The 27342-nt window shown below is 38.9% G+C and overlaps 1 protein-coding gene across 4 annotated transcripts in view; it reads left to right on the plus strand.

Annotated features, from left to right (window-relative positions):
• Positions 1-338: 338 nt before the first annotated feature.
• Positions 339-27342, plus strand: part of LOC104246264 (proline--tRNA ligase, cytoplasmic-like) — a 29335-nt gene continuing 2331 nt past the window's right edge. The window contains exons 1-9 of one of the 4 annotated variants that reach the window (XM_070147809.1): positions 397-537; positions 655-716; positions 1481-1557; positions 1662-1747; positions 2698-2790; positions 2959-3075; positions 3546-3733; positions 3993-4059; positions 27190-27312. In XM_070147809.1, coding sequence (XP_070003910.1) covers positions 1536-1557; positions 1662-1747; positions 2698-2790; positions 2959-3075; positions 3546-3733; positions 3993-4059; positions 27190-27312 — 696 coding nt within the window. In that variant the 5' untranslated portion in view covers positions 397-537; positions 655-716; positions 1481-1535. Of the gene's footprint in view, positions 538-654; positions 717-1480; positions 1558-1661; positions 1748-2697; positions 2791-2958; positions 3076-3545; positions 3734-3992; positions 4060-27189; positions 27313-27342 lie in introns of all 4 variants that reach the window. The other 3 variants (XM_070147808.1, XM_070147810.1, XM_070147811.1) reach the window with 3 other exon arrangements.

The raw sequence follows: 27342 nt of genomic DNA on the forward strand, positions 1-27342 counted from the left end.
AAAATTTTACAAGTTCCAAAATTATGAGTTCGGAGTTTTATGTGTTTGGAAGTTTACGAGTTTAAAAGTTATAAAGTTTATGAGTTCGAAATTCCGCGGTTTGAAAGTTTAGTAGTTCGAAAGTTTATGAAATTTGTGGGTCTGAAAGGTTGTTGGTTTAAAAGTTTATGACTTCATATTTATTATATCTAAATTATTTATAAATACTTTTAAGAAGTCATTTTCCTTAATTTGCGTATCAAACACCGAAAAATAAATAAGATTACTGCTTATTTTCGAAGAAAACATTTTCCGTTATACCAAACACACAAAACATGTTTGCCGCTGGTAGGGTGAATTCATTCCGTAATTCCAATAGAGGGGTAGGGGTGAATTTGAGTTCTACTCACAAGTCAAACAGGATAAAGAGCAGTGTCTCATTTTCCCTTACTCTTTCCTAGAGTTGACACTCTCCGTCTCCTTCCACAGCTACGCCGGTTCCTTCATCCTCAAATCCTCCTCTTTCCGACGTCGTTTTCGCCTCTCTTTGTAGCCAAGGTCAGTCTAAAATTGTTACCCCTATCTCTTTTTCCGATTACATTGATTTTAAGTTATTTCAGTTTGATGTTAATGGGTGTTGATAAATGCACCTTGGGCCTAATTTAATCCCTAAAGCTAGTTCATGAAGTGAGGATTACCCAACACCATATAAGGAGACCAAGAACCTCAAATCGCACGTATGTAGGACAACTCAACTTGTCACTTGTGTTACATTATATTAAGCCTTATTTTATGTCCCATTATAGCTATTCTTATTGAGTATACCAAAGTGCATATTTTTCGTTCTTGTCATGATTTTTGTAAGTCTCATACCTGTTTTAGATGGGCAAAAGTTTAAGGTAGACATAGATTTGATTGAAACTTGAAAAAAGAGTTTTTGAAGTTGTGTTGAAATATAATTTTTGAAAGTTGAAGTTGTGTTTGGACATGCATTTTATTTGAAGAAAAGTTGAAATTTTGTGAGTGGAAGGAAAATTTTCACCCAAAAACTACTCTAAACCAAAATTTGGGAACTTGGAAATTTTTGAATTTTTTTCCCCAAAACATTATCATATTTCATAAACAAACAATGTTTTCAATTTTTTTTTGAAAAAATGAAGCCACAATCTATGGCCAAAAGGGAGAAACCTGATGAAGTAGCACCATTATTACAATTTAGATTATTGCAGCTAGTAGCTTCTGTTTTTCATATGTGTATACGAGTTCTATTGTAATTGAGTAATTCAGAAATTTGATAGTGTTAAAATAGATGGAAAGCAGATCCGGATGATAATCTTGATGCATCTATCATAGGAAAAAAAGGGTGCAAAACTTTTGTATTCTTGAATTGATTGATCAATGAAATTAAGAAGAAAAAGAAAATAGATGATAATTGGCTGCTTGCGCAAGCTGATCTTTGTTGAGCTTGATTAATTGTTGTCCTTGTTTTGCTGTTAAACAGTACCCTGGCTATTGGGAGGGAACATATTTAGCTGTTATTTGAGGTGTTTGCTGCCATGGCTGGTGAAGATTCAAATAGTAAGTAATTCTCATTAGTTGACTGCTTATGCAAATTTCCTGTTCTCACTCTTCAAAATTTTCAGTCTGCACTTTGTAATATATCCTTCTTGCCTTTTGTTTAGAAGGAAAAAAGAAAGAAGTCAAGAAAGAGACAGGTCTTGGTCTCTCTTCCAAGAAAGATGAGAACTTCGGGGAGTGGTATTCTGAGGTAAGATTGGAATGTTCAACTATTAGAGATGCTAAATGTGATATTCATGGGTGCTTCTGAGGTTATTTTGCTTTGTGAAAAAAAAGAAGAGTTGGAATGTGAGCTTCCCATTGCCTCAAGCAATCCAATTTTTTCTAAAGTTACACCCCCCCTCCCCAAAAGCTTATTTATTTAATGTCTTTCATTTGGCATTACAAAACTAGTTAGTGCATGACATGGAGGTACCTAATTGGGGATTTCTTGGCGCCATGTTGGGCAGGGCAAGATTAATTTCTAGTCATCTCTTTATTTCTAGTCCGTTTCTACACATTTCTGAAACCTCTCTACCTTCACTAGGTAGGGGTAAGGTCTGCGTCCGCACTACCCTACCCAGACCCCACTTGTGGGAATATACTGGGTTTGTTATTGTTGTTCTGCACATTTCTCCATCTTCTTTGTTCCAGTATTGTTTTGGCGGTGCAAGTCTTTTGTCTTTATTCACTTTCAACAGAGCCGGAATTGATTTTCCTTGTTCCCTAACATGCATCAAAAGAATCTTTGGATAACATAGGCCAACCTGAAATTCCTTGGCAAAGATCTCTATGAGATGTTCTATTATTTCATAGAAATATATGTCCCTGGCGGCAAGTTGATCATTCATGCGCAAACATAACCGAAAAAGAAAGCTTCCCTTTTGTTACCAACCTTCTTCCCCTTACTGGTGTTTTAAACCTGCCTGTATCTCCAGTTTGTTAGTAAGTTTAATGCACTCTATCAGACAAGTACTATAAGTGAATAGCTCAATGTCATGTACGTTTTGAACAACAATTGACTTTGGTATATGTCTGCTTACCTGCGGATGCATTTCTTAAGATTCCTGCTCTTTTTATGTACTTCCTGTCTTATTGCAATTACAAGTTCCTTTTTATCACATATCATGATTTTTACTTCTCCTTGACTAATAATTGTAGGTGGTTGTTTGTGGTGAAATGATTGAGTATTATGATATTTCTGGCTGCTATATCTTACGGCCATGGGCAATGTCCATCTGGGAGATATTGCAAGTATGTCCCTCAAATTGATTGTTTTGTGTGGGCCTTATTCAGGATTGAATTCTTTTTATGTCAGCTATGTTGACAATTCTTTTGAAAAGGAGATGTTATCTACATGACTGACAATTTTTCACCCCTTTCTTCATTACATTTACAATGCATTCTTAATTCTGTTTCCAGGCCTTTTTTGATGCTGAAATTAAGAAGAAGAAGATAAAGAACTCCTACTTCCCTCTTTTTGTGTCCCCTGGTGTTCTACAAAAGGAAAAGGACCACATAGAAGGATTTGCTCCTGAGGTGAGGTGAGGCTCTTGTTGGCAAACTCGAGTTATTTTTCCACTCTGTGAAGCACTGGGAAGGCTTTGTGTTTTTTTTATACCTCTTTGTTTCCTTTCCATTTTCTGTCTTTTCGTTTTATGACACCTTGATTGTGAAACTGGATTTTATCTTCCAAAATATGTATATAAGCTGTTGCTGCTGCTTTTATTCTTCTTTCTTCAAGGGATAATAGTAAAATGTGAAAAGGACTTTCCATTTTCTACTCTTTTAAATTTCCTTCAAAGGCATCATATAGTTTAGAAAGTTACCACAAATTTGGGTGATGTATGATTCCTAGATGTAAGATACTTTGTTCAGTAGTGTTGTTAATTTCAACAACGGTAACTTCAATCATGGTCTTCAGTTTGTAGCATCCTCTTAAGCAATCTAAAACTGTATAGCATTTGTTCATCTACTATGCTCTATAATCGGTTGTCATCATTCTTTAGGTTGCTTGGGTTACAAAAACTGGAGAATCTGATCTGGAAGTCCCCATTGCGATTCGACCAACAAGTGAAACAGTGATGTATCCTTATTTCTCTAAGTGGATAAGGGGACACCGTGACTTGCCCTTGAGACTTAACCAGTGGTGCAACGTTGTGCGGTGGGAGTTTAGCAACCCAACCCCCTTCATCAGGTTTACTTTTTGAGTTAATTCTTTTACCAGCCTCTTATCAGAAAGTTGATGTGCTCTATCTGCAACTTTGTTTTGCAACTTGTTTAAGCTAATCAAATCCTGCATTACATCTTTATGGGGAGGATGGACCTAATTGTTATCTCCTTTCTTCTACCTGCCCCGCATGTATATTTAGCTTATTCATTATAAACATCAACCTTCTATTCATTTGAGATCATCATGCTGTGTGTAACACTCCTTGCCTGTGTTCCTTACTCAGGAGCCGTGAGTTTCTTTGGCAAGAAGGACACACTGCTTTTGCAACTAAGGAGGAGGCAGATGCAGAGGTATTTCGGTTATATGTTACAGTATGCAATTGATCATTAAAAATTCTATACAGGGTAGTATCAGTGTTTTTTTTTGGTAATTAAATTTCTTTTGTATTAATCACCAAAGAAAGACTATACAAAACCATATCCATGCTAACTCAGCTGACTATCTCAAAACTGAAAGACAAAACAAACCGTACCTATTTACAAACAAAATTATTCAATCTACTCTGTTCCTAGCCAAAACTGTTGTATGTAACTCCTAACTCGAGTAGCTACTCTAGCATTGCATATGTGTGCTATTTCTCGCACCAGGACATCATTCCCTCGATACCTTTGCTCAAGTATACATGTGTTTTTTTCTATCCATATTGCATGTGAAATGTCAGCATAGATCATTTTGAAGATGCTAGCCTTCTTGGACTTCCCTTTTCCCTGTTTGATAATCCACTGAAGATGTTGATCCCAGCAAGTGGTAGCCGTATGTGATCTTTGGACCCAAGTCGTTACTTTCTTCCAAAGTTCTCTAGTGTATGGGCATTTAACAAAGATGTGCTTCCTTGATTCATCCTGATCTTGACACATAACACACTGAGAGGTAACAGTTATACGTCAACTGGCTAGCCTATCTTTAGTTGGCAATCTACCATGGAGCAACAACGCCTTTGGCCTAGCAGTATTCTGGAAAATCAGACATTTCCAGCTTACTCTTGGTAAATCACCTAGGAGCTGCAGGTATATTTGTCTAATGATACTTTTCCTATTGTCATGTATATTATGTGTCTGCAGCAGAGTTGCTCTGGATCCAATTATTCATCTCACCATCCAGCTGGCTTGCTGAGGTATAGGCATCTGTTGGAGCTGCTGGTGTTTGATATAATATGCATTGATCCACCTTATTCCTAGCTTGTCCTGTTTATGTGTTAAGTCCCAGCAAGTTTTGGCAATAGCTGCTTTGTTCAGAGGAAGGTTGATGAGGTTAAGTCCACCATCTGACTCGGGAGTACAGATTTTTTCCCATGCTACCTAGGACATCTTGTTTATTGTATTAGTTCCAGACCAGATGTAACTTCTACAAAATGCCTCTATCATTTTCAGTACCTTAGCAGGTAAAATAAACAATTGAGCTCAGTATGCTTGTATGCCAAAGATTACAGATTGGACCAGCTGCACACGACTATCATAAGACAACTTCTTAGCAGTCCAGGAAGAAATCTTGGCTGTGATCTTTCAATCAATAGTTAAGAGCTATTTTCTTTGTAGACAAAGGAATGCCTAGGTACTTGAAGGGTAAGGATGCCTAGGTACTTGAAGGGTAAGGATCCACTTGTAAATCCTAGGTGTGCCAATATCTGGTCCTTCACAGCTTGCTTTACACCACCAAAATATATTGAACTTTTTCCTAGATTAGCCTGTAAGCCTGATGCCTGAGAATTGAGTAAAGCATTTGTAAAGTATAGCCACTGAAGAGAGATTATGTTAGCAAATAACAGAAGATCATCAGCAAAACTCATATGAGTAATGCCCAGCTTCCTACATCTGGGATGATATTGGAAGTAAGGCTCCTTCTTAAGTCCATGCAATGATCTAATCAAGTATTCCATCACTATAGCAAACAGACAAGGGGAGATAGGGTCTCCTTGTCAAAGACCCTTGGTAGCATCGAAAGGTTATATGGTTTCCCCATTCACAAGAATAGTATAGTTGACAGTCTTAATATCTGATAAACCTGTCAGGAAACCTAAGCTCCTCCGTAACCTGCTGTAAGGAGATCTATTCTACTGAGTCGTAAGCTTTCTGAAAATCAATCTTTATCATACATCTAGGGGGATATCTGAGCTCTTGTGTAGGATTTGACTAGCTCATGAGCTAGAATGACATTATCAGCAATCTTTCTACCAGGAATGAAGCATGCTTGAGCCTCACAAATGATGTAAGGCATGGCTTTCTGTAATCTGGAAGCCAAGATTTTAGAGATCATCTTGTAGAGGATTGAACAACAACATGCTATGAGTCTGTACTTTTGACTGTGGTAGGTTTATTAACTTTTAGCACCAATGTAACAGTAATGCAGTTTATGGCCTTATAGAGTTTTCCAGAAGAACTCTTTCACATCATCTATGATCTGAATATTGATAATGTCCCAGGCTTTCTTGAAGAAAATTGCATTAAAGCCATCGATGTCTGGAGCTTTATCATCACCAATTGCTTTGAGGCTCTCAACAATCTCTTGATTGGTTACTTCTGCACATAGATCAACCCTTTGTTGGTGAGATAGTGTAGGCCCAGCTTCATGTATGTTCTGTTGATGGCAAGCAAGGTACTGGCAGCTGTTCCCATTAAACTTTTGTAGAAATCAACAATCTCTCTTTTGATAGCATCAGGGTCGGTCAGCTTGTCTCCTAGCAAAGTTGTAATTTCTGTGATTTGCTTCTTTTGAGTTCTATCCTTCATCACTGCTGTGAAGTACTTAGTGTTTGAATCTCCCAGTTGTATCCACTTTGCTCTAGCTTTCTGTTGAAGGACACTCTCTTCAATTAAAGACCACTTCTCAAGGTTCAGTAATACTTTTTTCTCCATATCAAGTAAAGTATCAGTGCAACCCTGTGAAATTTTTCCTTGTATGTCACTCACCTCAATTCTAGCTTTCTCAATTTTCTGAGTTATGCCCCTGAATCCTTAGAATGTAGAGATTTCAAAGCAGGTTTCAGATCTTTCAATCTAGCCCAAACTGAATTCAAATTACCCTGTGGACTATGTGAACTCCATATGCTAGTAACTATTTGAGAGAAGCCATCATGTTCTGGTCATATGTTAAAGAATCTGAAAGGCACTCTACCTTTCCATGTGGAAGATGTCAAAGTTAGGATAGGAGCATGATATGATATTTGAGGCAATCCATAGTTTGTTTCTACATGACCCCAGGACATCATCCATTCATAATTGCCAAACACTCTATCTAACCTGCTGCTGACCCTATCAGATCCATGTTGCTTGATAGACTATGTATAGTAATCACCTTTCCAAGGCAGTTCTGTTAATGTAGTGTTCTGAAGGCAGACAACAAAGTCTTGGATCTCTAAGTAGCTTACTGGGTTACCAGATAACTTGTCATTGGGGTATAGCACAGAGGCGTATCCAGGATTTTAATAACATGGGTGCACCATTATCTTTAGGCAAAATACATAAGTTGCCACCCGAATTATGACCCAAATCCCTGTTACACACTTTCTAGGAACGAATATTACTTTACACACCCAACCTTTTCAAAGTGTATCTAAGACGCACCACTTTTTTCTTAACCAGTTTTTCAGAATATATGCAATATCACGCACCAATCAAATTGTGACATGTGTCATTTAAAAAATAAAATAATTAAAATTACAATCATACCCCTCATCTTCCTCATCTAAACTACCATGGTCGTCTTCCTCCTCTCTCACCATCAATTACCATAGCTTCTTCCTCCACCTTTTACTTAATAGCAAAGCCACCATTAACTAACAAAAATCACCAAACACACCCAAAATTCCATCTTTTCCGCTGAAATTGAATCAAAATTTTTGAGCTCAGATCCAATTTCATTTCACTTCTGTAAAAGTTCGACCGCCATTAACTGCCATCGCCACAAGTCAACTATTTAAAAAATCATCCATTAATAAAATTAAAGAATGTGCAAATCTTGAGCTAAGCTTTAATGGTTGGAAAATATTTTGAAAAATTCTCGCTTCCTGAAAATTTGACTTCGCCATGGGTAAAGCTTAAGTTAAGCTTCTCTACAACGAGAAGAGATATAAGAAATCGTGGTATATCTATTTGAGAAGAAGGAAATCGGGTGGTGGAGCTCAAGGAGTAGCTATGGCAGAATTTTTAAAAAAGGAAGAAGATGACTCAATTTAAAATTTTAAAAAACTAAAAGAAAATTGACATCTGACACAAAATTCTTCTGTTCACGCGACTCATTTGTTGGGATAAACACGCACTATCCACGTGGGCAAAGCAGTGTGTATTAGATACACTTTGGAAAGGTTGGGTGTGTAAAGTAATATTCGTTCCTAGAAAGTGTGTAACAGGGATTTGGGTCATAGTTTGGGGGGTAACTTATGTATTTTGCCTTATCTTTAAGATAAATGTTTGGTTCGATTATAAAAAAATTGTGGTGATAACAAGTTAACGAGCAAACTATATTAATATTTTTTTTTAATCCAATAAAGATTCAAGGTTGAGTTATTGGACATTACAAGCAGTGATATAATATTTCAGATAAGCAGAAAAACAAACTCCAAATAAGCATGTCTGGATACTATACAATGAAATGTGCTTGATACCCAATAAAGGAAAAGAAAAGCAACATACCCATTAATTAAGAGCGGGGGAAAATGCTGAAAAGCAAAAGCTACTGAGATTTGACAATTCCACTACAATAAGCAAAATGAAATGTTAAAGATTAACCTAGCTAAGGAACTGAAGGAGCCATCGTTTTGTCAAGAAGAAGAGGACGATTTTTTTTTTTGAATTGGTAACTTTTGTATATATTAATAACATCAGTACATAGGTTGCACCGAAAACCAAATTTACATGAAGAGGATAAGTAGATGTTCTGATTTGAGACCTAGCAAGATCCTAGTATGTCTATGATTGTCAATGTATCTTCTGTGTAAATCTGTTTACACCAAAAACAAAAAAGAAGAATACAATTGAGTTTGATCTTCTGTACTGGATTGCTTCTATCTTCAAAACATCTAGCGTTCCTTTCCCTCCAAACTGTCCACCAGATACAAGCCGGGACAGTCCTCCATCTGTCTCTACTAGTTGCTTCAGCTCTAGCTTCTTCCCAGCTATAAAGGACATCTTTAAGCCTGTATGACATTGACCATGAAATGCCCCTACGACTAATAAAGATTTTCCATAGTTGGTCTGTAATCTTGCAATGTAGAAATAAATGGCTAACAGTTTCAGTATTTTCCCCACATAGAAAACATCTTGAACACAGAGAAATTCCCCTTTTTATGAGATTATCCTGGGTTAATACAACCTCCTTTGCTAGTAGCCAAGAGAAGCATGCTACCTTGTATGGAATCGTTGTTCTCCATATATGTTTCCATGGCCATGCGTCTACCTGTTGATTATTATGATTCAAAATCTTATATGCATCCTTCACCTGATAAAACCCTCTGTTGTGCCTCTGCCACCAAAGTGAATCAAACCCTTCTTGTAAACCTTTAAATGCTTCCGGCTCTTTGTAAAGGTGAGCTAATCTTGTTATCTCCCAGTCATTCAACTGTCTTCTGAGAGAAATTTCCCATCCTTGATGACTCCTCATATCAACTACTGTCCTATGCTGGTTTTGTGCCAATCCAAACATATCGGGTATCTTTCCTTTAAGCTTCCGTGTCCCAACCAGTTATCATTCCAGAATGATGTGTTCCTTCCGTTGTTCACTCTTATGGAAGAGTGATTCTTCATTATAGGCCAAAGTTCTCTGATGGATTTCCACACTTACTCCATATGATGTTCTGACTTTTTTTGACACCCAGTTATTTTCCTCACCGTACTTAACTTTGATCACTTTGCTCCATAAAGATTGGGGTTCTTGAGAGTACTTCGATAACCATTTCATTCTAAGAGCCTTGCTTTGATTCTTCAAATTCCTAATTCCTAAACCACCTTGTTTTTTAGCCATTGTGAGTGTCTTCCATTTAACTAAATGGAAGACCTGTTTCTCCTTATTACCTTGCCAAAGGAATGATCTTCGTAGTTTGTCCAATGTCTGTAAAATTCCGGCAGGAATTGGAAACAAAGACATCATATAAGTAGGAAGTAAGTCTAATAGTGAGTTGATTAGAACTAGCCTGCCCCCCAATGACAGGTATTGCGATTTTCATCTTGACAACTTCTTCTCACGCTTTTCTATAACTGAATTCCAGATCTCTTTTGATTTGGATCTTGCACCAAGAGGCATCCCATGGTAAACAGTTGGTAGGGACCCAACTTCTCCTCCCAATATCTGTGTCAGTTGCTCCATGTTGTTAACTTCATTAATGGGAAAAATATTGCTCTTCCTTCAGTTGATGTGTAATCCCGAAACTCCCTCAAATAAGACCAAAATGATCCTTAGGAATCTAAGTTGTTCCTTTTTAGCGTCACAGAAGACTAGAGTATCATCCGCATATTGAAGATGTGTGATCTCTAGATTGTTTGCCCCACTCCTTTTTATCTCAAAACCTTTAATCCATCCACTGACTTTAGCCGTTTTGATCATGTTGTTCAATCCTTCCATGGCTATAATGAATAGAAAGGGAGATAAAGGATCACCTTGTCTTAGACCTCTGTGAGAATGGAAAAAACCTTTAGGAGATCCATTTATGATAATGGAGAATGTTACAGTAGATATGCAAAATTTCATCCATCTGTTCCATTTCTGCCCAAAACCCATGTGTTCTAACATTTTGAGTAGGAAGCTCCAATTTACACGATCATAGGCCTTCTCAATATCTAATTTGCATAAGATTCCAGGTTCTTTCTTTTTGATTCTTGAATCCACAGCTTCGTTGGCAATCAATACTGCATCTATTATTTGTCTTCCTTTGATGAAAGCTATTTGTTGAGCATCAACAATTTTCCCTACCACCCTCTTAAGTCTTTCAGTCAAGACTTTTGAGAGTGAGAAGGCACGAGAGAAAATATGATATATTGATATTGTGTGTGATGCAATACAAGAGGTGCTATTTATAGCTACTTTATACAAAGGGAATACTACTCCTATTCCAATGTGGGACAATTACATAGCTATCTCTAACACTCCCCTCAAGCCGGAGCATATAAATCATATGTACCGAGCTTGTTACATATATAATCAATGCGAGGACTAGTGAGGGACTTGGTGAAAATATCTGCAAGTTGATCATTCGATCTCACAAACTTCGTAGTAATATCTCCTGAGAGTATCTTTTCTCTGACGAAGTGACAATCAATCTCAATGTGTTTAGTTCTCTCATGAAACACCGGATTTGATGCAATATGAAGTGCAGCTTGATTATCGCACACAAGTTCCATCCGACTGATTTCACCAAATTTCAACTCCTTGAGCAATTGTTTGGTCCAGACTAGTTCACATGTTGCCATAGCCATTGCTCGGTATTCTGCTTCTGCACTAGACCGAGCAACTACATTCTGTTTCTTACTTTTCCAGGACACCAAATTTCCTCCTACTAAAACACAATATCCAGACGTAGAACGTCTATCAGAAGGTGATCCTGCCCAATCAGCATCCGAGTACCCAACGATCTGCTCATGACCTCGATCCTCAAACAGTAATCCTTTACCTGGAGCCGATTTTATATACCGGATAATGCGGACAACTGCATCCCAATGACTATCACAGGGAGAATTCATAAACTGACTTACAACACTCACAGGATAAGAAATGTCGGGCCTAGTCACTGTGAGATAATTTAATTTACCAACCAGCCGCCTATAGCTTGCAGGATCGCTAAGCGACTCCCCCTGTCCAGGCAGAAGTTTAGAATTCGTATCCATCGGCGTGGCAACAGGTCTGCAACCTGTCATCCCTGTTTCCTCAAGAATGTCTAACACATATTTCCTTTGAGAAATAACAATACCTGAGCTAGATTGAGCAACCTCAATACCTAGAAAGTACTTCAATCTGCCTAGATCCTTAGTTTGAAAGTGCTGGAAGAGATGCTGCTTCAGATTAGTAATACCATCCTGATCATTGCCCGTAATAACAATATCATCAACATAGACTACCAGATAAATACATAGACTTGAAGCAGAGTGGCAATAAAACACAGAGTGATCAGCTTCACTACGAGTCATGCCAAACTCCTGGATAACCGTGCTGAACTTACCAAACCAGGCTCGAGGAGACTGCTTTAGACCATAAAGTGACCGACGCAAGCGACATACAAGGCCACGAGACTCCCCCTGAGCAATAAAACCAGGTGGTTGCTCCATATAAACCTCATCCTCAAGATCACCATGAAGAAAGGCATTCTTAATGTCCAACTGATAGAGGGGCCAATGACGAACTGCAGCCATGGATAGAAAAAGGCGAACTGATGCCACTTTAGCCACTGGAGAGAAGGTATCACTGTAATCTAGCCCAAATATTTGAGTGTATCCTTTGGCAACAAGACGTGCCTTAAGTCGATCAATCTGGCCATCGGGACCAACTTTGACTGCATAAACCCAACGACAACCAACGGTAGATTTACCTGAAGGAAGAGGAACAAGCTCCCATGTACCACTTGTATGTAAAGCAGACATCTCGTCACTCATAGCCTGTCGCCATCCTGGATGAGACAATGCTTCACCTGTAGACTTAGGGATGGAAACCGAGGACAATGAAGATATAAAAGCATAATGGGGAGATGACAGACGATGATAACTCAAACCAACATAATGAGGATTAGGGTTTAGTGTGGTCCGTATACCTTTTCGAAGTGCAATCGGTGTACTAGGAGCAGGATCCGCAGTAGGAGCCGTGTCAGGTGCAGGACGAGAACCAGATGGGCCTGATGTAGGGCGCGAACGACGATGATAAGTCAAGAGTGGTGTTCCTGTGGCTGGGGAACTAGGAGGGATAACACTGGACTCCTCAAAAGTTGGTACGGGTGAAACCTCTGTGTTGAAGTTGGATGAGGATTACTAAACTCCTCAAAAGTCGGTATAGGTAAGACCTCAGATATGTCATGGTGGTCAGCAGAAGTGACATCAGTTGTGAAGAAAGGTTTAGACTCGAAAAATGTGACGTCAGCTGACATAAGGTACCTATGAAGATCAGGTGAATAACAACGATATCCCTTCTGAACACGAGAATAACCAAGGAAGACACACTTGAGAGCACGAGGAGCTAACTTATCTTTCCCCGGGGCTAAGTTATGAACAAAACATGTGCTCCCAAAAACCCGAGGTGGAAGAGGGTATAAGGCTGACTGGGGAAACAATATTGAATGTGGAATCTGACCCTTGATGGGAGATGAAGGCATCCTATTAATCAAATAACAAGCTGTGAGAACTGCATCGCCCCAAAAACGCAGCGGAACACGAGACTCAATTAGAAGTGTGCGAGCAGTCTCAATAAGGTGCCTATTCTTTCTTTCTGCAACCCCATTTTGCTGAGGGGTATAAGGACAAGATGTCTGATGAATAATTCCATGAGAAGACATAAACTGCTGAAACTGAGAAGATACATATTCTAAGGCATTATCACTGCGAAAAATGCGGATAGAGACACCAAATTGGTTTTTGATTTCAGCACAAAAACTCTGGAATATAGAGAATAACTCAGAACGATCTTTCATTAAGAAAAGCCAAGTACATCTTGAGTAATCATCAATAAAGCTAACAAAATAACGAAATCCCAAGGTTGAACTGACTCTACTAGGACCCCATATATCAGAATGAACCAAGGAGAAAACAGACTCTGCATGACTCTCAACACTACGCGTAAAGGAAGCTCGGGTATGTTTCCCAAGCTGACACGACTCACAATCTAATCTAGACAAACTGGATAAACTAGGCACCATCTTTTGAAGTTTGGATAAACTCGGATGTCCTAAACGTCTGTGGATTAGATCTGGAGGATCTGTAACTAGACATGTTGTGGAAGGACTGAGCGAGTTAAGGTAGTAAAGACCTTCTGATTCACGACCTGTACCAATTGTCCGTCCCGTACTGCGGTCCTGCATAATAAAAGAATCATCAATAAAATATATACCACAATTGAGGGCACGAGTCAAACGACTAACAGATGCAAGACTAAAAGGACAACCAGGAACATAAAGAACGGAATCTAGGGTGATAGAAGACAATGGGTTGGCTTGTCCAACTCCTTGTGCCTTAGTTTGACATCCATTGGCTAAAGTAACAGTAGGAAGAGACTGTGAATATACAATATTCGACAAAAGTGATTTATTACCAGAGATATGATCAGAAGCGCCTGAGTCCATGACCCATGGTCCAAGAGTACTAGACTAGGAAACACAAGCAAAAGAATTACCAGCAATATGAGTGTCAGTCTGGGCAACTGAGGCTACTTGTGGAGATGTTTGCTTACTTGCTCGATACTGAAGGAGCTCATTATATTCTTCTTTAGATACAGAAAAGCTCTGGTTACCTGTAGTCTCGCTCTGAGCAACGTAGGCATTTTTGGGTGGACGACCATTTAAGGAATAACACATTTCGCGAGTGTGTCCAAGTTTGTGACAATAAGAACACTTGGGTCTAGATCTCCCAAAACGACCGCCTCCTCGTCTATTCTCCATAGCTTGAGATGCCCGAACATCCACTGTCTGGGATGCAAGAACAGAGGAATCAAGTATTTGTGATGAAATCACTGGGTGACTTGGTGCTGCAGCAAGGCGAAGTAATCGAGAGAATAATTCATCAACTGTAGGGACAGTCGGACTCGCCAAAATCTGGTCTCGTACTGAATCAAGATCATGAGGAAGTCCAGCGAGTGTAAGAACTAGAAACATTTTCTGTCGCTGCTCTTGTTGTTTTGACACACTAGCAGAAACTGACATCAATGTCTCAAATTCCTCCATGACTGCCTGTACCTGACCCAAGTAAGTAGACATATCTAATTCTTGCTTCTTTAAGTTTGTCATCCGTGATATCACATCATAGAAGCGAGATATATCATTAGTGTATAACGTACGAGCCTTTGCCCAAACCAAATAACATGTCTGGAATGGCCGAAACAAAGGCATCAACTTAGAATCAATAGAACGCCACAAGATGCTACATAATTGAGCATCAATTTTTGCCCAAAGCGCTATCGCCTTTTCATCTCCTTCGCTAGACTGTTTAATCAGATGATCTTGCACACCTTGACCTTTACACCACAACTCGACAGATGAAGCCCAAGCTAAGTAGTTTGAACCTCCCATTAAAGGTTCCGAGGTAATCATAACATTAGAGTTTCCAGAACTCATGCTTTTAGACCCAAAAACATCAATTCCCAAAGACATCTTGTAAATTATTACCAAATAAGAGAAATAATCAACTGTAATCCACTGAAAATAGAGTAAGGAACACTGAACCAGAATAGTAAACTACTGTAGCAGTTGGAAAGTTACTGTTGCAGCCGGAAAATATTCAAAGTGGTCGGAATGAAATAAAAACAGTAGGGGTAGGATCGGAATTACCAGAAGACCCAACTGTTCTGAAGGAACTTTTTCAAAAAATGACCGGAAGTCAACTTTTTGAAATCACTATTCACGCCGGAAAAATAAAAAGTGGTCGGAATTTGGTGTAACCTGAATGGGTAGACTCGGAATTGCAAGGGAAACAATCTGTCCTGAAGAGTCGTCGCCAAAAAATGGCCGGAAGGTGGCCCACGCAACGTTGGAACTTCGTCGGAAAATTTTCTTTGGACAGCTACAGTACCGCCGGAGATTTTCACTGGGATTTGGTCGCCGGACAGTGACTACTCTTGTGGTAGTGTTGGATTTTGTGCACAAACACTGACCGAGACAAAGCAGACGCAAAACAACTTTGAAAATCGCCGGAAAAAAAAGGTTCCGGTGACTGATTTTACTTCCCGGAATCGCTGGAATTTATGCACATCGATAAATCTCTCACGATAGCTCTGATACCATGTGAGAAGGCACGGGAGAAAATATGATATATTGATATTGTGTGTGATGCAATATAAGAGGTGCTATTTATAACTACTCTATACAAAGGGGATACTACTCCTATTCCAGTGTGGGACAATTACATAGCTATCTCTAACATTTACATAGCTATCTCTAACAGAGAGCAGTTTGTAGAAGCTCCCTATCAAACTGATTGGTCTGAAATCTCTCAATTCTTTCGCACCTGTCTTCTTTGGAATCAAGGCTATATATGTTGCATTGAAGCTTTTCTCGAACATCTCCTGAGAATGGAAGTTGTTGAAGGCCTCTATGATGTCGTCTTTCAAAATGTCCCAAACACTTTATGAAAAAACCCATTGTGTATCCATCCGGACCTGGGGCCTTGTCACTTGCACACATCTTCAGACCGCTCAAAACTTCTTGTTCGTCAAAGTTACTCTGTAAAGACTTCCTCTCTGATTCAGAAATTTTTGGACTACTTTCAAAATTGACAGATGGTCTCCACTCTTCAGGTTCTGTGTATAATCCCTTGTAGAATTCAATGATCTCGTTCTCTATTCTGTCTGGATCCTCGACTACTTCATGTCGAATAATTAGTTGATCAATGTTGTTTCTCTTGTGTGCATTGGCAGTGCGATGGAAAAATTTTGTATTCCTGTCCCCCTTCTTTGAGCCACAGAGCTCTTGATTTCTGTCTCCATGCACATTCTTCGTTCTTGAGATGTTCCTCAATCTCCATTAGAGTGGCTGCCTTCCTCACTGATTCCTCCTCTGTCAGAGCTCTTAATTGTTGTGTTGCCTCAAAACCTGCAAGTTGACTCAGCAATTTTGATTTTTGCAATCCCAGATTACCTTTACAGCTTTTGCTCCATTCTTTTAGCTTGCCCTTTAGAGCTTTTAACTTGCAAGCTAAAATATAAACTGGTCTTCCTGAAAATTCAAAAGATGTTCACCAGTCTCTAATTCTGTCATCAAAACCTTCCACATTCAGCCACCAATTTTCAAATTTAAAGTATGATTTAGCTTGTTCCCAAGCACCACAGTATAGAGCCATAGGTGAATGGTCAGAAATCAACCTTTGTTGAAGAGTTTGGTTGATATTTTTGAAACTTTCATCCCATTCTTCTGAAATGAGAAATCTATCTATTCTTGAAGCGCTTGTATGATTATCCCCTTTGAACCAAGTATAGTAGCCTCCTTCAAGTCGAAGATCTATCAACTCCATATCTTCTATAAAATTCGAGAATTCCACCATCGCTCTGGACCTCCTTGAACATTCCCGTTTTTCAGAAGGGTACCTTGTAACGTTAAAATCACCACAAACCGCCCAAGGACCCTCCATCAATCCCCTCACTGCACCAATTTCTCTCCATACTATTTTCCTTTCTATTCTGCAATTTGGGGCATATACTTCGGTTATGTGACATTGAAAATTCTGTAAGAGAGCCTCGAACTTGCAAGTCAAAGTGTATGCACCAGTCTGTAACCCCTCCCCTTTCCAAACTCTGCAATCCCATAATAACAAAATCCCCTCTCTCGTGCCGCTAGCTTCTAAACTTGCATACCTCACCCATCTCCCACCCCATATTTGATTGACTATTTCCTTGATATCCCCCTCCAATTTTGTCTCTTGCATGCATATATTATCTGCCCTCCAGTTCTGCACTTGACTTTTTATGATCTTCCTTTTCTTCTTATCGTTTAATCCCCTTACATTCCAAGAAATTAATTTGATCTTCATATTGAGATGATAGATATATCTCTTCCCCTGCTCCTTTTCCCGTCACTCTTGAATTTGACATCAAAAGAAGTTAATCCTTTTAATTCCAGTGATCCTTTGAACCTTTGTTTCTTTACCTCCAACTCCGTCTCCACCCTTCTAACCTGTCTGCAACTGTCAATTTGCATTAGCAACTCCAATGCTTCTTCTTCATGGCCTTGAAAATCTACTCCAAACATTTTCCCCAATTTGATCATATTTTGATGGACCCATAGTGTTGCATCCTTGTCTTTATCCATTAGTGGATTGTGTTGTTGTACTGCTATAGGAGTCACCTCCTCGATTTCCCAATCTTGGATAGTGCTGTAGTGCTTTAGTTGTTCTTGTTGCTCCAAAGCACTTTCGACTTGATCTTCCCCCATATTTGTGTTTGTGATCTGCTCCCCTGCCTTCTGTTCCATTCTTCCTATCTCTGCTCCACCTTCTGGCTGACCGCAACTGTTAAGTGTTGCCTTTGGTATACTTTCAAGGTTTGCATTGGAGATTGGATCCCCTGTACTGGATTCTTTTACCTTCAAAAACGAAGGGCCTCCCATTTCCTCAAAATAAGGCTTCAGCCTAATTTCATCAGAGGCCTCACACGAGAGATCATTAAAAATGACTTGTGCAGCCAAGTCGGAGTCATAGGATTTCAGCTCGTTGTTCGTCACTTTAAAGCTCCGATTTATCGAACTCGAACCATGTGTAAGTTGCACACATGCCTTTCCTTTATTATTGTTTTGCACTATGGTGCATTCCACTTCATTGTTCCAGTATCTCTCTCCTTCAAAGCAATGCGCGTTTTCTGGCATCTTCAGCTTAAATCTTGGCTGTCTTTTAGCCCAGATTGGGATGAAAAATTTGATCCCATCTCTTTCAATCCCAACCTCATTGGGAATCTTTCTGCCATCGCCAACAATTTTAATTCTAGCCCACTTAAGATGATTTTTGAGATCAGTTTCTTCTTCCGTAGCTATCCATCTCCCACAGAGATCTCTTATTTCTTTGAAGATCTTTTGTGACCATAAATGTAAAGGAATCCCCATGGCTCTAATCCAGCATGTTTCCACAATTTGTGAGTTTGGAATGCATCCAGCAATAGGATTCCACCATTCCAGATGAAGCTTGAACTTTCTCCATCTCCAGTCTCCTTGCAAAATCTGCTCCGCCATGTATCTGTTCGGAAATTCAAAAAGAAACATGTTGCCTGTCATTTCATACATGTTGACTCCATATGCTTTGTTCCATGAAGCACTAGCCCCCATCGCCTTATGTCTGCTAAAGTGGGTCTCTCATTGATTTCTTTCCCAAAAAACCCGATAATGCATCTTTTTAGTAGACCAGAATCCTCGCTACTTGTCGGTTCCACAACAGAGATATCTCCATTGTTTATGCTGACCTTTGCCTCTCGAAGGGTATTGGATTGCCATTTACTCTCCTTAATTGCTTTGACATAAGGATAATTGTCCACAGTGATTCTGGGTGGGACTGTGGGATTCATTTTGGGGGTCTGATATATGAATCTTTCTATCTTAGCTGCTATGTCTTTCCAACCAACATTCAAAGCTAACTCTGGGATTATAATAACTGACCTTCCTTCTCCCTTCAGTGACAAAATACTCATATATCTTCCATGAACGTTGATTTCCTAGTACAGAAATGTTCTGTCATTTGGTCCTTGTACTTCCATCGCTTTACTAAATTCATTTGATCTGTCAATGCTTCTTTAAGTACAAAGCAGATCCATTCCATTGCCTTTCTGCCCATGGATGAGCGTCTCATCATGCTGCGGCTTCTCTCCACCCATTCGAACCATACATCTTTGTTGGAATTCCATCTGGTGATGTCAAAAGATTTGAATCCTGCGTTGAAATATATCCGGTTTTCTCCCATATTGTACAAACCAGCTGCTCAGATTATGAAAATTATAAGGAGTGTTTGAAGGTTATCACAGTTGAGCTGTTGAGGTAAAAAGAAACTGAAATCTGGACGAACAGAGGTTCCCCGCCCCCCGGAAAAAATATAAGTCGTTGGAAATCTGAAAAAGCTGTACAGGTCTGGTCGGAATTAACCCCTGAGATTCATTGCTGAGTTCTGGTCGGAATTTCCCCTTGAAACAAAGAAAAACAAAGAGGAAGAGAGGGGAATAGATTATATCCGGAAGAAGCTGACCTCTGGACGGAAAAAGGTTCGTTTTCGCTGGAAAAAAGTAAAAGTTGTCGGAAATCAGAAATTTTTAGATGGTTGTGGTCGGAATAAAGCCGTGAGGAGGCTGTCCCAAAGAAAAAATTGAAAACTGGCCTGGAAATAGCTCACGCGCCGGCGCGTGGCAACGGAAGCACCGGAGCTGGGCCGCGCGTGGCGGTGCGTGGCGTTGTCTATCCCGGATCTGTTTTCAGAGATTTGGTCGGAACTCTGTTGTCTCTCTAATGATGTTCGTGAAAACTCAATATTCCTCGTTCTCAGGCTCCTGGGGGAGTGTGCCTGAGAGCTTCTGAGAGTAGAGACGGGTTTTCTTGGCGAAGCTCCTTAATAACAGCAGTCAATACCTCAGGGTTAAAACCCAAATCGCAGAGAGCAATTAGAACAGAAAGAGTGTGACGATCGAGGCCTGTGTCCAGAATATTTAACATATGAAATACCAGTTCTAGAGAATCACGTGTTGTTCGTGCAGCCTCCGGATCCATTTCGAGAGTCCGTAAAGTCAAATCCTGAACATAAGAAGTTGAAAAACTACCCAAAACTTAAACTGAAATTTCAAATTAGAGTCCAAAATGGAATGGGGGAACCGAAAATTTACTTCAACTATATTAATATTATATTCACAAAAACATCATTCACTTTACAATTGTCCTGGACGAGTTTCATACTTTGAAAACGGTCGATAATAGCATCGTTACTTACAATTTTAAATATCTTACGCTCTATATAGCAAACTAAACAATCATTTAGAAAATCATCATCCATCCTATTACGCAGATCATTTTTGATGTATTTCATTGATGAGAATGCTCTTTCCACGCTTGCGGTAGCAGCAAGTATAAGCAAAGTCAACTTCACAAGCAAATAAACAAGTGGCCAAGTAAGATCCAATTTTGTCTCTATCATCACACTAGCAAAATCCTTAATCCCCTTCAGGTTAAGAAATCTGCTATCACACTTTTGAGCATAGACAATGAAACTATCAAGTTGGAAACCGAGTTCTCGAAACTTGTTATCACCAAATTCACTGGGATAATACTCTGCCAACTTCATTATCCCGTCCTTATCAAAATTAGCAAATGAATCAACCGGACTCAAACTGGCCATATCAAGTAGTAAGTCAGTAGTCACAACATCAAAACAGTCATTAAGCTCTTGAAATTCCAAATCAATAACAGTATAAAACACTTCCACACGAAAGTGATGTAAATATGAAACTTTGGACCTCTTACGCTTCGACTTTCCTAGAGTATAGTCTTCATCCATTTTGGGAATTAGAATATCATGTTTACTACAAAATGAGCACACCTCATCCAACAAAGAGTTCCATTCAATTTCTCTCATCATTTGCAATCTTTTCTTTGCAAGGTCAAGCATTCCCATAGCATTAACAATATCTTGATCTTTCTTTTGTAAAGCTTTGTTCAATTCATTTGTAAATAACAACACCTTAAACATCAAGTGCAACATAAAAATAAATCCAAATTCTTGAATCTGGCTCAAAAGATTTTCTGCTGCAAATCTATCAAGATGATATGGACAGTCACGCTTCATATCTTTAAGCACATTAATAATTGAAGGAAATAAAACCATCAAATTTTCCAAAGTTTTAAAATGAGACCCCCAACGAGTATCACCCGGTCATTGGAGGCCACGTTCTTGATTCAAACCTTGCCCCGTATAGACTTCTCCAAATTTAAGCAACTCTTCCAACTTATCTGCTTGATGATGTCGAAGTGACTCCATGCGCTTAAATGAAGATCCAATAGTATTCAAAACATTAGTAACAACATAAAAGAAATTATCCACATCCGAATGCTTTTTAGAAAAAGCTATAAGTGCTAGTTGCAATTGATGAGCAAAACAGTGAATACAATATGCAGAGGGAGTGTCTTGCAAAATTAAAGACTTGAGACCACTTATTTTTCCTTGCATTTTACTAGCTCCATCATAGCCCTGTCCACGTATCTTGGATCTACTTAATGAATGATCCAAAAGCAAAGAATAAATTTCTTTTTGTAATGATGAGGAAGACGACAATACCCAAGAATCGCTCTATCGCCATTCCACTTTTCTTGACATATCACAAAATTAAGGCCATATGCTCCTTATGTGAGACGTCCTTTGATTCATCAACCAATATTGCAAAATAATCACCATCCAAATCTTCAATGATAGCTTTAGCTGCTTCTTTAGCACAAGCCTCCACAATCTCTTTTTAAATTGTTGGACAAATCATCATATCATTTTGTGGAGCATGACGTAATATTACTCTTCTTCATCCAGATGCCGATCTCCGTGTCATTCCAAAAGTTCAAGAATGCCACCTTTATATTCAGATTCTTCACTTTCTATCATGTCCACGAAATGGAAATCCCGAAATTAAAAGAGACCTTGCCACATCAATTGAGGCATTTAAGCGCATTCGGTAATCAATTTTTACTTTTTCACTTTGCTTATCAAAAGAAGATTGAATCGATTGACGTTGATTTTTCAAATCTAGCATCCTATTGAAGCATTTGTGATGGATACTATTTACTTCACCAACATGTGCTTTGAATCTTTCCACACCCTTGTTCCAACCCCTAAAACCATCTTTTGTAGATGCATCCCCTGTATTTCCACGGCTTTCAAGTTCATTCTTGAACAAATAACAACACAAACAAAATGCCGCATCTCCTTTTATGCTATACTCCAACCATTGAGAATATGGTCTTCTAAACCAAGTGGGACTAAATTGACGCATTTTACTCCCAATCTTAGTTTTAGGAAAGGCATGACCAATCGGCTGTCAAGGCCCTTTGTTTATATAATATCTCCTCACTTCATCTCGAATATTAGGACCATAATCTGAAATTGGCATTCTTTCTTTGGGATCCGGTTCAAAAGATTTCAAATCAAGCACTTTATCCACATTTGAAAGTAGAGAAGGATTTGTCTCCCTTTGAACTTCCGGAGCGATCTGTGAACTCATGGATGACCAACTAGCACTAGAACTTGGTTCACCATTTTTCGGCTTGGTGAGAAATTTATCCATTTTAATCTTATGGATCGTTCCTACCAAATTAAATATTCACACTTCTATTTAATCTATCTTAATTCAAATAAATTGTTAAATTCAAATCAATCATATTAAAGCATGTCAGTCAAGAAGTTATGGCACAAAATTAGGCATCTGTAGTTCTATACATGTATATTTGAACTTATACACTTTAATTGTGTTTGGATTGGAGCAAGTTCTTCAATAACTATGAACTATATTGCTTGGTTTGAAAACTAAATTTGTTTTGACTAAATTTAGACGAAGAACTGTTATTATAGATATACAAAATAGTATATGCAGTTCCTCGTTCAAATTAATATGACAGATTTATGCTTATTTGATCTGGAGATTTTCTTGAACTTAAATTATTGTCCCACGAAATTCCTTCGCTTAAATTCTTTTTCCCATGGATTTCAATCTTTGACTCAGCCAAGCATTTTCTCAAACACAATATGTGCACAAATTCTATAAACTATCAAAATTCAAGACCTTAAAGCCCTAGCTCTCCCAAATTCTCACTAGAAATAACATCCAACAACTTCTCATTTCAAAAACAAACAATCAAAATCACCATCAAGGCATCAACAAGACAAAATCTCGGCAAGAGATTCAAACATTGAGCACTGAGCAGAACGGGAAAAGAGAGAGCGGGGAATAGCAAGAGTAGAAGAAAGCTGCAGCGAGTGAATTAAATACAGAGCAAGGAGAGAGAGTACTTACATACACGAGAATTTTAAAGGAACATGGAGAAGAAATTGTTGCTTTCTTGAAGTCCGAAGAATCCAGTTAGAGTCGATAGAGAGAGAGAGTTGAGAGGGAGATAGCGGTGTATTTTATTTGTAGGGATTTGATCGTATATACCCAAATTCCCCCTAAAAGACATGGGCTATGTTTTTAGCCAATAGGAACTTAAAAAAAAAACTTAATATAAAAAAGTGTAAGGGACAGGGATCGAATCCTTGACCTGGGGGACACAAGGGCACCAATTTACCAATGCACCAAGGTAGTCAATTGAGCATGGGTGGTCACAAACATATTTATATAAGATAAAATTTAAAATTGGAACTGTTTATACATAGTCTAGGGAGGGGAGCATGGGTGCATGTACCCCATCCCCCTCCACATAAATCCGCCTTTGGTATAACATTGTATTAAAATCCCCAACTATCATCCATGGGACTGCGATACTTAACAAGAGTTGTTGTAGAGTATCCCAGATGATTCTTTTTTGTTCAATCCCATTGTATCCATACACTACTGTGAGTAAGTAGTCAATATCACTTCTTCTACTTTTTACCTGACAATGTACCATTTGAGCATCATATTTAATACCATTAACGAGCAGGTTAGTGGTATCCCATAGTATCCAGATTCTACCATTTATTGCATCTTGGTAGTTTGTTAGCACATTCCAACTAGGTACAATAGCTTTTGCAATCCTTTGAGCATTCTGGTCCTACACTTTAGTTTCTATGAGTCCCACCAGCTTAATTTTATTTCCTCTAATATACTCTCTTACCTCCTTTTGTTTATATCTTTTATTTACATCCCTAATGTTCCAAAACAACCAATTCATCATAGTTGCATGGTATTTCCACCTCTATCCCGGTGGCATGTGATCCTCATATCTACTTGTTGACACAACTTCAAATCTATTCGTCACTAGGACAGGGGTTACAACTGGGAAGTTAATGAAGTTAAGTTCAGTGCTATTCTGCATTGCTTTGCCTATGTCATCTGTTTCTCCTTTGCAGCTACAAGTATTGTTGTGTTGTGTTGAGATGGCTCTTTAGTCCCCCTAGGATCAGGTAACCTTGTTATTCTTGTTTGGCCTGCAGCTACATTATTACCCTCTAGTTCTTGTTCAACAGGTGCGGTTTGCTTTGCATTCTGAGGTTCAGTTGCAACATGTATAGGCCCTTTGGTTCTCCATTCTTGTGCAACAACCTTGTTATCCCTTGCTCTCCTTATCTGATTTGGTTGTTGCATAACAGGGTGTGCTTGGGTAGTGCATTTATGTTCCACAACCAAACATTTGTCACAATAAGCAAATTTCCAGTCATAGGTTACAGACTGTTGAAATTTCTTTCCATAAGGGTCCATAACCATGATTTCAGTGGACAATTCTATGGTAACATTAACTTCAATAAGCATTCGAGCATAAGATACTCGAATCTGTTTAGTAGTGCACTCATCAGCAAATACGGGGTCCCAATTACACTAGCAATCCTGCTTAAAGAGCCAGCTCTTCAGCACGACATAGGCAATTTAGGAAACTTTACCCATAGTGGCATAACAGTAGGGAATTCCTTTAATGAAATCGAAATCTGGAGTCCATGGTTTTAGAATGATGGGCTTGTTAGCAACTGAGTAAAAGCCAACACATAATATCTCTCGTGCATCTGCTGCGAACTGAAATTTGATGATATAATAGCCTTCATCATGATAGAACAGTTCAGGTTCAGAACATGCGCCCTGGGCCATCACCTATGATATATGCTATCAGTGCACGTCTCCATTTGTTCTCCTCCTCTTCTACTTTTAGCTTATCTAATTGAACCACAGGTTGACCATCAACAATTTGTGGCGGTATATAGGAAAGTGACATACCATTGGTGGCAAACCTATTCTTCTGAAACAGAGTTGTCCATGGTGCTTTAGGTCTGGTAGGCTCATCAACATTCGCCACCTCTACCACTGTTGATTTCTCCGAATTTCCTTGGTTACTTGTTTTTTAGCTTGATTTAATTTTCCATTGGCGGGCACTAGCAGAGAAGGGGCTAATTGACCCATTGTCAATGGGATGTTCAAATCTAGCCTCTTTGAGATACCAGAGTTCATCGATGAAGAACCAATTTCACATGCAGTGCCTCCGATAGTAGCTGGATCTACATTGGGGATGGATGTTGGTGTAGTTATCTCTTGCGTCAATTTCTCCATCGGTCATTGGTTACGAGTTACCACCGAGCTTACAAAGTTAGCTAGGGGTTGCGTCTTAGGTCGGCCGCGTCCTCTACCTCTCCCTTTCGCCATGGCTGACACAGGCGTCGTACGTTAATTAACGTGCGCCGAGAGCATGAGGAAGGAGGGTTTTTTTAACTGTCCGACTTCTGAACTAAATTGTGTAGTATCAGTGTTTCGGAGAGCGCGAAACGCAAAAAAATGACGAGGGCTCGCCTCACCCAAAGCGCGAAGTTCGAAGCTCGCAATTTTACAATTAAACTAAAATAAGCAATGAATTAAATAAATTATAACTCAACAAAAATAAATATTTAAACAAATGAAGCTTTATTTATAATTATAAATAAATATAAGCAGGTTTTTTCTCTATTAAATATAAATTATATTACATATCAATGTGTATTAAGTCTAATGTTGTGAAAAGCGCTTGCTTCGCCTGAAAAGCGATGAACCTGCGCCTCGCTTCGCTTCATCGCTTTAAGCGACGAAGCGCGCGCTTCAAACAACATTGGGTAGTATATAGCTCGAAATATTGGATGTTAACTGAAATTTATAAAATTCTTTTTCTTTTTATGCCTACTCCGTCCTTTGCCCTATGCTTGCATTTGCTACATGATGCAAAATTAAGCTTTCTGGAGCTGTTTGCATCAGGCCATGAGGCTTATGGTTGTATCATGTTTGGAAGTGCTGAATAAGCTATCCTTTCCAGTTAATATTAATCATTAAAGCCTGGTATTTGATTATTCTGTTTGGGATGGTGTGGAGAAGTAGGAGAACTATAGTTTTGTTTAAGCTCAAGGCGGCACCATGACACCACTTTACTTTCTAGGGCAAGCACATCCTATTTTGTGAACAATTATTTCGAGTTACGTGGACCAGCCTGCTAAGCTGTCTTGACATGAGATGATGTCAGTGCCTGCTAACCTGTCGTCGAAGGAAGATGGACAGTGATGCTGAAGCCAGGATGTAAAAATTTTGCTCTTCGTTAAATTTCAAATGTGGGTTATATATTACCCTTCTCATTCAGGTTTAAATTGGAGGAACAATTGTGTTGGAGGGAAGAGTGGACCCCCTTTAAGTTTTAACTTTTTGAGAAGGCTATTTTGGGATAGTCCAAAAGGGAAATATGAGCAGACAAGATGTGGAGAAAACAGATTTAACTTAAGTTGTGCTATGGGAATTTGTCGCTATGTATACGAATCATCATCGTAGAATCAGGGACGAATATCACAAAATGCAAATAAGCCATTTTCATGTGTTTGTATGGTTCCTCTTTCTGTCAAAAACTGGGCTGTTATAGGCTTTGCTTCATGGCAGACAGGCAATTCTAATCTCTGACTTGTGCATCTTCTGTATGCAGTGATTGTCTTTTAATCTTGTCAATATTTGTCTAAGCAAAAGCAAATTCATTAGTATTACACGGCTTTTGAGAGAACTAGTTGCTCGAAACTGAGGTGCCTTGATTTATCCTAGAAAAGAATCAAGAATTGATGTGTCAGCTTCTATCTTTACTACTTATTAAGTAATAAATACTGATGTTCTGACAATTTTTTCAGGTTCTTGAAATCTTGGAGTTATATAGACATATATATGAAGAATTCTTAGCTGTTCCAGTGAGTAAGGGAAAGAAAAGCGAGCTTGAGAAGTTTGCTGGTGGACTCTATACGACTACAGTAGAGGTAGACATTATTTGGCAGTTCTTTCTACTG

This window comes from Nicotiana sylvestris, chromosome 6, assembly GCF_000393655.2.
Source record: "Nicotiana sylvestris chromosome 6, ASM39365v2, whole genome shotgun sequence".
Classification (NCBI taxonomy): Eukaryota; Viridiplantae; Streptophyta; class Magnoliopsida; order Solanales; family Solanaceae; genus Nicotiana; species Nicotiana sylvestris.